Genomic DNA, 15,191 nt, shown 5'->3' on the forward strand with positions numbered 1-15,191 from the left:
GCACCTGGTCGCTGTCTTTTTCGACATGCGGAAGGCGTACGATACGACATGGCGTCATCACATCCTTTCTACGCTTCATGGATGGGGTCTTCGGGGTCCTCTGCTGCTTTTTATCCGCCATTTTCTGTCGTATCGTACCTTCCGCGTTGCAAGTCGCGGCCTCATATAGTTCCTCCCACGTCCAGGAGAACGGTGTGCCACAGGGTTCTGTTTTAAGTGTCTGCCTGTTTTTAATAGCCATTAACGGGCTCGCTGCAGCCGTGGGCAATTCTGTCTCCGCTTCCCTGTATGCTGACGACTTCTGCCTTTACTATAGCTCTATTGGCATTGCAGGTGCTGAACGTCAGCTACAGGGCGCAATCCGCAAGGCGCAGTCTTGGGCTGTAGCGCGTGGTTTTCAGTTTTCGGCTGCCAAGACACGCGTTATGCATTTCTGCCGGCGCCGAACAGTCCATCCTGCGCCGCGGCTTTATCTTGATGGTGAACTTCTTGCTGTGGTGGAGACCCACAGGTTTTTGGGTGTACTTTTTGATGCCCGGTTGACTTGGCTGCCTCATATTCGGCAGCTTAAACAGGCGTGTTGGCGGCATCTCAATGCTCTGCGATGCTTGAGCCACACCAGCTGGGGCGCCGACCTATCTACCTTATTACGGCTCTACCAGGCGTTAATCCAGTCCCGTCTGGATTATCGGAGCCTGGCTTATGGCTCCGCTTCCCCATCTGCGTTGCGGATACTGGACCCAATACTACACAGCGGGATACGACATGCCACTGGTGCCTTCCGCACCAGCCCTGTGGACAGCGTACTAGTGGAGGCAGGAGTCCCTCCCCTGCGGTTACGGCGCCAACGTTTGCTGGCCACTTATGCTGCCCATGTTTTTAGCTTGCCCGGGCATCCAAACTATCGTCTCCTGTTCCCGCAATCGGTCGTCCATCTGCCAGAACGTCGGCCCCGGTCTGGTTGTACGATCGCGGTCCGAATCAAAGAGCTTCTCTCTGGGCTTAGGGTTTTCACTGTTCCACCTCCTTTCCGGGCCACTTTGCGTACTCCCCCATGGTGTGTTCCTCGCCCTTGCCTTCGGCTCGACTTGGCACTGGGCCCGAAGGACTGAGTCCCTCCAGAGGCCTTCCGCTGCCGCTTTTATTCCATCCTGGCCACGTATCACGGCTCTGGCATTGTTTACACTGATGGTTCGATGGTTGCTGGTCGTGTCGGGTATGCGCTAACTCTAGGGGACCATTCCGAACAACGTTCCTTGCAGGATGGCTGCAGCATTTACACTGCTGAGCTGGTTGCCATCTTTCGTGCCCTAGAGTATATCCGCTCCTGCTCAGGTGAGTCCTTCGTTATCTGTAGCGATTCCCTGAGCAGTTTACGATGTCTCGACCAGTGTTTCCCTCGTTCTCGTCTGGTGATGGCTATCCATGAGTCCCTGCATACTCTTGCCCGTTGCGGCCGCTCTGTGGTCTTTGTGTGGACCCCCGGTCATGTCGGTATCCCAGGCAATGAACGTGTTGACCGCCTGGCCAAACAGGCCACCAGTGAACCCACTCTAGACATTGGCCTTCCGGAGACTGATTTGAGGGCGGTCTTACGCCGCAAAGTTATCTCGCTCTGGGACGCTGTATGGCGCGGTCTGACTACCCGTAACAAACTCCGTGCCGTCAAGGAGACGACGACTGTGTGGCACTCCTCCTTGCACGTGTCTCGCAAGGAGTCTGTCGTCCTATGCCGACTGCCCATTGGGCACACACTGATGACCCACGGCCACTTATTGCGCCGTGAGGACCCACCTCTATGTCGCTGCAGCTCCATTTTATCTGTGGTCCACATTTTCTTGGAGTGTCCGCTTTTAGCTGTGCTCAGGCAGACGTTCGCACTGCCTGACACGCTCCCTGCCCTTTTAACTGATGACCCTGCTATGGCTGGCTTAGTTTTACGTTTTATTCGGGCAGGGGGTTTTTATCATTTAATCTGAGTGTTTCTGTTTTTTAGTGTTGATTCTGGCTTTTGGCCTCCGATTTTAAACTGAGTTTTTAATGTGTTCTCGGTGGTTGGCTTTTCCCTTTTTTTCTCTATGGTCGGCCAACCACCGTCACACTCTGTGTGATTTTAATTTGTTTTGTCTGATCTCTGTCGGCGTATTTCTTGTCTCGTGTCGTCTGACGTCTTTCCTGCTGTTCGTTTTTATTGTCTTTGGGTGGTTTTAATTTTTTGGAGAAAGGGACCGATGACCGTTGCAGTCTGGTCCCTGTAATCCCACAAACCAACCAACCTATAACGGTCTTGAGTGCTACTCCCCCCCCCCCCTTTCAAGTATGACCCCATTGTTATGTATTTTTCACTTCATGGAAATACTTGTAGAACATGAAACTTCATTAAAAAATTTTCGTTGTGAGGAATCGAATCTGTGCTGCGCTTGTGGTATACGAGCGCTCTGCCACAGATCCACACTGCCTTTAAAAAAATTGATCTCATTTTATTTTATATTAAAGATGCTCAGGAAACTACAAAGTCAGTTTCCTTGAGAGTGTTTGAGAGTTGCATTGAACTGCTATGGGCAGCATCGAACTGCTATGGGTGATTGGTATTTGGCTTCTGAACTTAAAATACTATGAATTAAAAAAAAAAATCTTATTGCCATGTGTCTCTTTGTAAAAAGCTACAACATCCACATGAAGGATGAGTGTATGATGCAGAGAAGCCTAAAGATGGTATGGCTGTGTTCATCGAGGACACTTGCCTTCAATCTCCACAACAACTTTCAACCAGTAACAGTTACTATTCATGCACCCCAAAAGACCATCTCTGACCACTGTTCAGCTCTTATTGAACTGATCAAAGAACTTCCTCATCCATTTCCTCTAATAGATTTTAACACTCACACACTTGATGTGGAGCTAAATGCTATATGGCCATTTCTGCCACATGTTTCGATACTCACACTCATCAGAACCTATATAGTACTTCCCATTTATGTAGGATCATGAAATTTGAGACGAAGCGAAGTTTCACAGTACAAGTAAGGAAAAAAATACAATAATTGTTAATTTGTAATTATATCACATAAAAATATTTTTTCCCATTTGTTGCCCATCTGTTAAGACCCCTTTTCCTCAGGAGCAGGTATAGGTATCAAGTTGAAATTTATGTTACATACTAAGGTCAAAAGTCATTTGGCAATGTGAAAATTTTAACTTTTAAGTCAGTGCAATCAAAAGATGTAGCTATATGTGCCATATTTTGATACAAACTCACTCATCAGAGCCTATAGATGAAAGAGTCTACTTGTATACACATGTTTGGCATGGTGGTGTAGTGGTAAAGCAAGTGCCTAGAAGCAGAAATGTCATGGGATCAAATCTGTCAGAATACGGATTTTTCAGTCTTCGTTTTAACCTAGCCTTCTCCTCTCAGCTTCCTGAGGAGTCATCAGAAACAACATATGGTTTGGATTTCACATTCAACTATAGGTCCCTTACACTGGTTGGATAACTGGAGTAGATTAGGGACGTACAAGTTGCCGAAGTGGTGTCCAGCAAAAAGATTTGCACCAGGCAAAGTAAGGTAAAGTAAGTTTGTACGGTAGCCTCAGAGCATGAGTGTTATCGCACTTGCCGGAGTTTTTTATATGACATCAGGAAATAAGCAAATAGCCTGTGTTTCTGTGTTAGAAGAAGGCTGTAAAGAGAGGACATCTGGACTTCTGCTCAGCTTCAATAATGAATAAGAATGGAAGGCTCTTCTTTATTTGAGAACTTGAATCCATCATATCTGTGATAAAGTTACAGCTGTAGGACCTAATGGTACTCAGTACTTTATAAGGTATCATCAGCCTATGGAACCAGTTTTGGGACAGTTATTACACTGAAGTGCTAAAGAAACTGGTATAAGCATGCGTATTCAAATACAGAGAGATGTAAAGAGGCAGAATACGACGTTGCAGTCAGCACCGCCTATATAAGACAAGTGTCGGGCGCAGTAGTTAGATAAATTACTGCCGCTACAATGGCAGGTTGTCAAAATTTAAGTGAATTTGAACATGGTTTTGTAGGTGGCGCATGAACAATGAGACACAGCATCTCCGAGATAGCGATGGAGTGGGGATTTTCCTGTATGACCGTTTCACGAGTGTAGCGTATCAGGGATCCGGTAACACATATAATCTCCAAAATTGCTGCGACCAGAAAAAGATCCAGCAAGAATGGGACCAACGACGACTGAAGAGAATCGTTCAATGATACAGAAGTGCAACCCTTCCACAAATTGCTGCAGATTTCAGTACTGGGTCATCAACAAGTGTCAGTGTGTGAACCATCCAACAAAAAATTATAGATATGGTCTTTTGGAGCCAAAGGCCCACTTGTGTGCCCTTGATGATTGCACGACACAAAGCATTACGCTTCACCTGGGCCCGTCAACACCGACATTGGACTGTTGATGACTGGGAACATGTTGAATGGTCGGACGAGTCTCTTTTCAAATTATATTGAGCAGCTGGACATAAACAGGTATGGAGACAACCTCATGAATCCGTGGACCCTGCATGTCAGCAGGAGATTGTTCAAGCCGGTGGAGGCTCTGTAATGGTGTGGGGCATGTGCAGTTGGAGTGATATGGGACCCCTGATATGTCTAGATATGACTACAACAGGTGATACGTATGTAAGCATCCAGTCTAATCACATGCATCCATTCAGGTCCATTGTGCATTGCGATGGACTTCGGCAATTCCAGCAGGAAAATGCAACACCCCACACATCCAGAACTGCTACGGAGTGGCTCCAGGAACACTCTTCTGAGTTTAAACACTTCCACTGGTCACCAAACTCCCCAGACATGAACATTATTGAGCATATCTGAAATGCCTTGCAATGTGCTGTTCAGAAGAGGTCTCCACCCCCTCGTACTCTTACAGATTTATGAAGAGCCCTGCAGAATTCATGGTGTCAGTTCCCTCCAGCACTACTTCAGACATTTGTTGAGTCCATGCCACATAATGTTGAGGCACTTCTTTGTGCTCACAGGGGCCTTACACGATATTAGGCATATGTACCAGTTTATTTGGCTCTTCAGTGTATATCCCAACTTGCCGGGGGTTCTTATCTTCTCTGCCTGCCCAAAGCTAGGCATCCACAAGCAGATATTTCATTGTTGCCCTCAACAGCTGCTTAGGAGAGAGTGTTGAATGATTAATCAAATGGTACTGCACTTGGATTCTCAAATGATGAAATCTTATCAGTTGTTTGCAGTGAGTTCAGGACTCACTCCTTGATAGCCTGACTACTAGAAGCAGCTTATATAGAGACACAAGTGACATCTCAGAGGGATATTGGATAAGCATGTGACACAATGTGCTTCACCCACATCTACATTTACTTGGCTACTCTGCAAATCACACTTAAGTGCCTGGCAGAGGGTTCATCAATCCATCTTCATAATACTCTGTTATTCCACTCTTGAACAGTGCTCTGATACAACTAATGCCTGTATCTTTCTGTGCGAACTCTGATTTCCCTTATTTTATTGTGATGATTGTTTCTACCTATGTAGGTGAGTGTCAACAAAATATTTTCGCATTCGGGGAAGAAAGATGGTAATTGAAATTTGGTGAGAGAAGATCCCGCTGCAATGAGAAATACCTTTGTTTTAATGATATCCACCCCAAATCCTGTATCATGTCCATGATACTCTCTTCCCTATTTCTCGATAATACAAAATGTGCTGGTCTTCTTTGAACTTTCTCGTGGTACTCCGTTAACCATACCTCATAAGGATCCAATACCGTGCAACAGCACTCCAAAAGAGGGCGGACAGGCGTAGTGTAGGCAGTCTCTGTAGTAGATCTGTTGCATCTTCTAAGTGTTCTGCCAGTAAGATGCAGTTTTGGTTCACCTTGCCAACGTTTTCCTTGTGTTCTTTCCAACTCAAGATTTGTAATTCTTAGGTATTTAATTGAATTTACAGCCTTCAGATTTGATTGATTTATTGTGTAATTGAAGTTTAATGGATTCGTTTTAGCACTCATGTGTATAGCCTCATACTTTTTGTTATTTAGAGTCGGTTGACAATTTTCACACGATTCAGATATCTTATTTAAATAGTTTTGCAATTGGTTTCGATCTTCTGATCACTATACTAGAAGATAAACGACAGCACCATCTGGAAACAACCTAAGGTGGCTGCTCTGATTGCCTCCTGAATTGTTTATATAAATAGGAGAAACAGAGGAGCTATGACACTACCTTGGGGAATGCCAGAAATCACTTCTGTTTTACTCGGTGACTTTCCACCAGTTACTATGAACTGTGTAACCTCTCTGACAGGAAATTATGAATACAGACATATAACTGAGATGATATTCCATAAGCACGTAATTTGATGACAAGCTGCTTGTGAGGTCTGTTGTCAAAAGCCTTCTGCAAATCTAGGAGTATGGAATCAATTTGAAATCCTTTGTCGCTAGCACTCAACACTTAGTGTCAGTAAAGAGCTAGTTGTATTTCACAAGAACAATGTTTTTTAAATTCATGTTGTCTGTGTGTCAGCAGATCTTTCTCTTCAAGGTAATCATAATGTTTGAACACAATATATGTTCCAGAACCCTGCTGCATATTGGCGTTAATGATATGAGCCTGTAATTTAGTGGATTACGCCTATTGCTTGTCTTGTTTATTGCTGTGACCAATATAACTTTCCAGTCTTTGGGTACGGATCTTTTGTCGAACGAGCAGTTGTGTATGATTGTTAAGTATGGGGCTATTGCATCAGCATACTCCGAGAGGAACCTAATTGGTATACAGTCTAGACAGCAAGATTTGCTTTGATTGTTGTTGTTGTTGTTGTTGTTGTTGTGGTCTTCAGTCCTGAGACTGGTTTGATGCAGCTCTCCATGCTACTCTATCCTGTGCAAGCTTCATCATCTCCCAGTACCAACTGCAACCTACATCCTTCTGAATCTGTTTAGTGTATTCATCTCTTGGTCACCCTCCACGCTGCCCTCCAATACTAAATTGGTGATCCCTTGATGCCTCAGAACATGTCCTACCAACCGATCCCTTCTTCTAGTCAAGTTGTGCCACAAACTTCTCTTCTCCCCAACCCTATTCAATACCTCCTCATTAGTTATATGATCTACCCATCTAATCTTTAGCATTCTTCTGTAGCACCACATTTCGAAAGCTTTTATTTGCTTCTTGTCCAAACTAGTTATCGTCCATGTTTCACTTCCATACGTGGCTACACTCCATACAAATACTTTCAGAAACGACTTCCTGACACTTAAATATATACTCGATGTTAACAAATTTCTCTTCTTCAGAAACACTTTCCTTGCCATTGCCAGTCTACATTTTATACCCTCTCTGCTTCGACCATCATCAGTCATTTTGCTCCCCAAATAGCAAAACTCCTTTACTACTTTAAGTGTCTCATTTCCTAATCTAATCCCCTCCGCATCACCCGATTTAATTTGACTACATTCCATTATCCTTGTTTTGCTTTTGTTGATGTTCATCTTATATCCTCCTTTCAAGACACTGTCCATTCCGTTCAACTGCTCTTCCAAGTCCTTTGCTGTCTCTGACAGAATTACAATGTCATCGGCGAACCTCAAAGTTTTTATTTCTTCTCCATGAATTTTAATACCTACTCCGAATTTTTCTTTTGTTTCCTTCACTGCTTGCTCAATATACAGATTGAATAACATGGGGGAGAGGCTACAACCCTGTCTCACTCCCTTCCCAACCACTGCTTCCTTTTCATGTCCCTCGACTCTTATAACTGCCATCTGGTTTCTGTACACATTGTAAATAGCCTTTCGCTCCCAGTATTTTTTCCCTGCCACCTTCAGAATTTGAAAGAGAGTATTCCGGTCAACATTGTCAAAAGCTTTCTCTAAGTCTACAAATGCTAGAAACGTTGGTATGCATTTCCTTAATCTAGTTTCTATGATAAGTCGTAGGTTCAGTATTGCCTCACGTGTTCCAACATTTCTACAGAATCCAAACTGATCTTCCCTGAGGTTGGCTTCTACCAGTTTTTCCATTCATCTGTAAAGAATTCTTGTTAGTATTTTGCAGCCGTGGATTGTTAAACTAGTAGTTATGTAATTTTCACATCTGTGAACACCTGCTTTCTTTGTAATTAGAATTATTATATTCTTCTTGAAGTCTGAGGGTTTTTCACCTGTCTCATACATCTTGCTCATCAGATGGTAGAGTTTTGTCAGGGCTGGCTCTCCCAAGGCTATCAGTAGTTCTAATGGAATGTTGTCTACTCCCGGGGCCTTGTTTCGACTCAGGTCTTTCAGTGCTCTGTCAAACTCTTCACGCAGTATCGTATCTCCCATTTCATCTTCATCTACATCCTCTTCCATTTCCATAATATTGTCCTCAAGTACATCGCCCTTGTATAGACCCTCTACATACTCCTTCCACCTTTCTGCTTTCCCTTCTTTGCTTAGAACTGGGTTTCCATCTGAGCTCTTGATATTCATACAAGTGGTTCTCTTTTCTCCAAAGGTCTCTTTAATTTTCCTGTAGGCAGTATCTATCTTACCGTTAGTGAGATAAGCCTCTACATCCTTACATTTGTCCTCTAGCCATCCCTGCTTAGTCATTTTGCACTTCCTGTCGATCTCATTTTTGAGACGTTTGTATCCCTTTTTGCCTGCTTCATTTACTGCGTTTTTATATTTTCTCCTTTCATCAATTAAATTCAATATTTCTTCTGTTACCCAAGGATTTTTACCAGCCCTTGTCTTTTTACCTACTTGATCCTCTGCTGCCTTCACTACTTCATCCCTCAAAGCTACCCATTCTTCTTCTACTGTATTTCTTTTCCCCATTCCTGTCATTGTTGCTTTATGCTCTCCCCAAATCTCTGTACAACTTCTGATTTAGTCAGTTTATCCAGGTCCTATCTCCTTAAATTCCCACCTTTTTGCAGTTTCTTCAGTTTTAATCTACAGTTCATAACCAATAGATTGTGGTCAGAGTCCACATCTGCCCCTGGAAATGTCTTACAATTAAAAACCTGGTTACTAAATCTCTGTCTTACCATTATATAATCTATCTGAAACCTGTCAGTATCTCCAGGCTTCTTCCATGTATACAACCTTCTTTTATGATTCTTGAACCAAGTGTTAGCTATGATTAAGTTGTGCTCTCTGCAAAATTCTACCAGGCGGCTTCTTCTTTCATTTCTTAGCCCCAATCCACATTCACCTACTATGTTTCCTTCTCTCCCTTTTCCTACTACCGAATTCCAGTCACCCATGACTATTAAATTTTCGTCTCCCTTCACTATCTGAATAATTTCTTTTATTTCATCATACATTTCTTCAATTTCTTCGTCATCTGCAGAGCTAGTTGGCATATAAACTTGTACTACTGTAGTAGGCGTGAGCTTCGTGTCTATCTTGGCCACAATAATGCATTCACTATGCTGTTTGTAGTAGCTTACCTACACTCCTATTTTTTATTCATTATTAAACCAACTCCTGCATTACACCTATTTGATTTTGTATTTATAACCCTGTATTCACCTGACCAGAAGTCTTCCTCCTCCTGCCAGCGAACTTCACTAATTCCTACTACATCTAACTTTAACCTATCCGTTTCCCTTTTTAAATTTTCTAACCTACCTACTCGATTAAGGGATTTGACATGCCACGCTCCGATGCATAGAACACCAGTTTTCTTTCTCCTGATAACAACGTCCGCCTGAGTAGTCCCCGCCCAGAGATCCGAATGGGGGACTATTTTACCCAAGAGGACGCCATCATCATTTAACCATACAGTAAAGCTGCATGCCCTCGGGAAAAATTACGTCTGTAGTTTCCCCTTGCTTTCAGCCGTTCGCAGTACCAGCACAGCAAGGCCATTTTGGTTAGTGTTACAAGGCCAGATCAATCAATCATCCAGACTGTTGCCCCTGCAACTACTGAAAAGGCTGCTGTCCCTTTTGAGGAATCACGCGTTTGTCTGGTCTCTCAACAGATAACCCTCCGTTGTGGTTGCACCTAGGGTACGGCTATCTGTATCGCTGAGGCACGCAAGCCTCCCCACCAACGGCAAGGTCCATGGTTCTTGGGAGGGTTTGCTTTGATTAAGTGATGTAAATTGATTCACTATTTTGAGGATATCTACTTCTAAATTCCTCGGGTTGGCCTTCTAAGTTACTCATGTTGACAGCTCTTCTTGATTTGAATTGTGGAATATATACTTCATCTTCTTTGATGGAGGAATTTCGGAAGGCCGTGTTTAGTATCTCTGCTTTAGCAGCACTTTCATCGATAGTATTTCCATTCTATCGTGCAGAGAAGGCATTGATTGTGTCTTGCCCCTAGCATATGACCAGAATCTCCTTGGATTTTCTGCCAGGTTATATAAGCTATAATATCCTGAGCCAACCTAAAAGAAGGAAAATTTGTGGCTGTGCATCATTGTTATTGAGGTCCCTTCTCGGAAAATAGTTATTTGAAAGTTGAGTGTGAAACATGATCTCAGATAAACTTACTCCATAGAATGGTGTCGCATAAGGTAGTGTGTTACGCGCCCTTCTCTTTGCTCTAAATAACATAAGCAGGACAATAAAGAGCGCTATGACAAGCTTGCTGTTTGCCACAATATTATGAAATATCGCTATTCCTACACTGTCACAGTGACAACTCATCAAAATTTCAACTTGTTCTTGTAGTGCTCTCCTTATATCTCCAAAACACAAGTTTTATTTTTTACACTGGATAACATTTGTGCCAATTACTGCCATTTGCAGTGGATATTTAATTTATCTCACTTGTGATATAAGGACATCCTTCTCAGTTTCAGCAACTCTGAGGGTTCTGGACCTCATGTACAAGGGAAGCTCATCTGGGTATCACATTTGTATAACCATAGGTGAAAGCATTGAAGGCCATGAATATTCTGGAGTGCCTCCATTAGAAAAGTTATAATGCTGACAGATCGAGCTTACTGCAATTTTACAGGACATTCATTCACTCTCAAGTGGACTAAGAGTGTAACACTTATGGATTGGAACAAATTCTTATTTGAAAATATTAAATGAAGTGTATCATGATTCAAAGACTTCTTGATGGGGCTTATAGGACAAACTCCACCCTTTTGAGCTAACAATCTGGTGGCAGCATGGTACAGTGAAACATACATTTAGGGCCATGTCAGCTACAGAGTTCCCTACGTTCAGTACCATTGCTCACCACCAATAAAGTAACTAAGTAATCACCTACAACCTACATAGTTCATCTGGAAACATACATAGTTGTTAGGGATCCAAGGGAAGCATCATAGCCGCGCGGGATTAACCGAGCGGTCTAAGGCGCTGCAGTCATGGACTGTTCGGCTGGTCCCGGCGAAGGTTCGAGTCCTCCCTCGGGCATGGGTGTGTGTGTTTGTCTTTAGAATAATTTAGGTTAATTAGTATGTAAGGTTAGGGACTGATGACCTCAGCAGTTAAGTCCCATAAGATTTCACATACATATGAACATTTTTGAAGCATCATATGTTCAGTCTCAGCATAATAGGCATGGGGGTCCCACACAGAAATGGAACAAACTACTACCATGGTTGATCAGTATGCCCCATATAATTTTATTTTAAACATGCATACTGGCTGTTCAGTGGTTTACGCTGATGGCTCCAAGCAATGGTCGTAATAGTCTGCCTTAAAATACATTTATTAAGGTAATTTTTACTGTCTTTCTAGCAGAGTTGTATGTAGCCATTGCAGCTCTCAAGAAATTGTTTGTTGCACTAGCTGAGAAACCCAGAGTATCCTGGGTATTTATTTATAACTGTGCACAAGATTTTGTATGCATGGAATTTATTTGTTACTTATAAAGCTTCTTTGTATACAGTGTTTAAAGTAGTATGATTGGGGATGTGAATTACGAGCTTGCTTGCTTCACTAACACGAGAGAGCCACACAGAGCTGGGAATTCAAAAAGCACCTGACACTAAGGTCCATGCCTGCAACACAGCATCTGGCATTGTGTTTTGGATATGGTTATGACATAACATAATCTCACTGAAAATTGTACATGTTTAAAGTGAAATGGTAAATTGGTAGGAATAATCAGGATTTGGGGTGTAAAAACTCATTCACATGTCCCACTTGCTATCAAAATTTCAACTCGTATGATGTGACATTGAAGAGAAGTAACTTTTAAACCTCTGTGAATGAAAGGTTCTGAGGAGAGAGATAATGCATGACATTCTTGATCAGAGTTAAGTCACGCCTTGGTTTTGCAAGGAGTTTCCATTGGTTTCCTGAGACCACACAGTCTTTTAGCTGTTCCAGTATATTGAAGAGACTTGACCATTTCTAGGCATTTTTATTCGTAAACAAAACAAAATCAAAATGTAATGAGTAAGCACCCAAATCACAAAGCAAACTTGTGAAATTTGTTTTTCATAGAAAGAATATAAATGAAACCTATCGAAAGAAACAACACTAAATCTCTGTGTCCTGGACAAGTAAATTCACTGTTAGTTTGTTTTTATGATTGCTGCATGTAATTCCGTCACTGATGCAAACTTCCAAAAATACATGTCACTGAGTTTAAACAAACTAACAGTGCCATATATATTGGTTTTTTGGTGTACTTCAGAACTAACAGCACCATCTATTGGTTCTTTGAACCACCAAGGTGGGCAGATGATTATAGATAAGACTTATAAGTTAAGATATCTTTTTCTAATGTTCCAGGCTGCACTCAAGTTACCTGTGAAAACTCCATGGAATTTTGTGTAGTTCTTTTAGAGATTAGCATGTTCAAGCAGAGACACAATGGCTTTAAAGTTTTATCATCAGTGAGGATTGCAGACAAATTTCTCATCTGATTCTCTGTTCCTCTTCTGAACATCTGGTGAATGTACCCAATAGAAAAACTTCATCAGCCTTTTCTCCTTTCAAAACCACAGTGGAAAGCTATTCTGTGAAGTACCGGGGCATATAGCAATCTATGATAATTGGATGGCAAGTGCAGTAGCTGAAGAGACTTCGGAGAAAAGTACAGTGGCTGTAGATGCCTTCCCCTTACATTTGTGAATGTCTTCATGAAAAGGTCAGTCGTTGAGAAGTGGGAAAGAGAGTGGCTGAAAATGTGGAGAATAGACTCCATATTCCCAAAGCAACCACTCAGTCATAGTGTACCTCCAGCCAATCGCTTGGGCAGAATGATGGGATTCTAGCTCATCTCCATATAGGCATTGTTCATAAACTGGTAACTTCCTACTGCATGTAGAAGAGTCAGTATAGTATTATTTCTGTGACACCAGCATACCAGTACACCACAATTTGGCAGTGTGTGGTCCGTGTGTTGAGCAGTGGGCATCAAGACAAAGCTAGCAGTACATCTTGATTTAGGCATTGACACTGTCATTGGTGGTAAGTTCCTATGGGACCAAACTGCTGAGGTCGTTGGTCCCTAGACACTGTCAGTAAAATTTTGTGAGGCCAGCTCTAATCTCTAAATGCTGAAGAGAAAGATATGAGTTTTCTAAACTGGTTGCTACTACTTATGCAGTATTTGTTGTATTAATTTTTATCCATAGTGCTTTTCAATTTCTTAATGATGTAAACTTATTTTTTTACTTCACTGTCTTTGCCTGCTCCTTAACAGTAAGAGATTATCAAATTTAGAAGAATGCTATTGACAACAAGATTGAGTGCTCTAAAACCAACTGCTACGATCCAGTTGCTGAGAGTTCCTCGCTGCAGCACAGACTTTTGTGTTCTTTTAATATCTGGTTCGCTTCCTTATTTAGCAGTTAGGCAGCTGATGGTTGGTATGGTTGCAAAAACCACCATACTTAATAACTATCAGATTTCGTATGTCTTAAGACTGGTCCCTAGCTCTAGATTTGTTGGTGCTAGAGGTACGCTCATGTCTCAGGTACGGTTCTGCAAGACATTTATGAGATACCCAGCTACCAGTTTCACATCCTTTGGCACATTCTCTTTGAAGAGTGCCACTGAATAGTGATAGACTATTTCTCAAAACTAAAAATTATAAACAAAGATGATGAGAACTTGTGGAGGAGTAAGAACATTGTATGTGGTATGACTGATGATGTTTTCTTATTATGCAAAGTAACATAATAAAATATATAAGCCATGACATATTAAAAAGGACACACAGCAAATTTTAAATTTCTTTGAAATTGTAATGTACAAAGACTTAATTATGTTTGTACCTTATTTGCAGGTGAAGTGGAAAGGACTAAGGAGGAAAAAGTAATTTTCTTGGGTAATGGCACAGCTGAACTGGTGGAAGTCAAAGAAGAAAAAAGACAAAACAATGTAAAGACAGAGGTCGAGGAAGTGGGAACTGGAGGACCGAGCAAGTGGGAGGTGTCCAGCAGCAGCAGTATTGAAGAAGTTAGCATTAACAGTGATCAGTCACGTGAGAAAGATGATTCACCAGACATTGAGGTAGTCAAGGAAGTGAGCTTTGAGGAGAGGCTGAAAATAGTTGATAGCATTGGTATGTCATTTCCACGTTTATTGTATCTATTACACCTGTTTACCAATCAGTTCTGATGAGTCCCATTTTCACTTTTTGTTAGAACTGAGTGGCGACAGTGAAGAAGAGGAAACTAGTGTTCTACACGCAGATGACATTAATGAAGTTATGGAAGTGGGAAAGAGTTCACGGTAATTATTTCTCTAATTATTTGTGTGTGTGTGTGTGTGTGTGTGTGTGTGTGTGTGTGTGTTTTGCACAACACTCATAACTTATCCATTGTTTCTGGTTCCAGAAAAGCAGTAAAGGATGAAGAAGTAGAAGAAAAAGAAACACCTAGCAGAGGATGGTATAAACCAAAGTGGTAGCAAATATATCTTTCCTACAAAAAAGTGTCATACAATGTACAAAATGTGAAATTTTTTATTGTAATGTTGACTGTTTTGTCTGAGATATGTTTCATCTTCGTTGTTATAAAGCTTTTGGGAGATACAAACTTTTATTGTGTATTAGCCAGCCTTGCACATTAATACTTTTTGACACTGTAAGTAATTCTTGTTACACAGCAGTAGGTACACTTCAGATAAGTGAAAGAAATTGCTTCAGTCTTTGTTAGTGCACACTTTTCACATGCCAACAGAGGATGTGCACTTTACAGTCATACTGACAACGCAACATAGTTTATGTGCTAATGCAATCGCAG

The 15,191-nt window shown here is 41.8% G+C and overlaps 1 protein-coding gene across 1 annotated transcript in view; it reads left to right on the forward strand.

Moving 5' to 3' along the window:
* Window positions 1-14,984, forward strand: part of LOC126199153 (exosome complex component RRP45-like) — a 72,421-nt gene extending 57,437 nt beyond the window's left edge. The window contains exons 7-9 of the mRNA XM_049935909.1: window positions 14,231-14,509; window positions 14,592-14,679; window positions 14,784-14,984. Of these exons, the coding sequence (XP_049791866.1) occupies window positions 14,231-14,509; window positions 14,592-14,679; window positions 14,784-14,856 (440 nt within the window). The 3' untranslated portion in view covers window positions 14,857-14,984. The remainder of the gene's footprint in view (window positions 1-14,230; window positions 14,510-14,591; window positions 14,680-14,783) is intronic.
* The last annotated feature ends 207 nt before the right edge of the window (window positions 14,985-15,191 follow it).

Source organism: Schistocerca nitens, chromosome 8 (genome assembly GCF_023898315.1).
Source record: "Schistocerca nitens isolate TAMUIC-IGC-003100 chromosome 8, iqSchNite1.1, whole genome shotgun sequence".
In the NCBI taxonomy this organism is placed as follows: Eukaryota; Metazoa; Arthropoda; class Insecta; order Orthoptera; family Acrididae; genus Schistocerca; species Schistocerca nitens.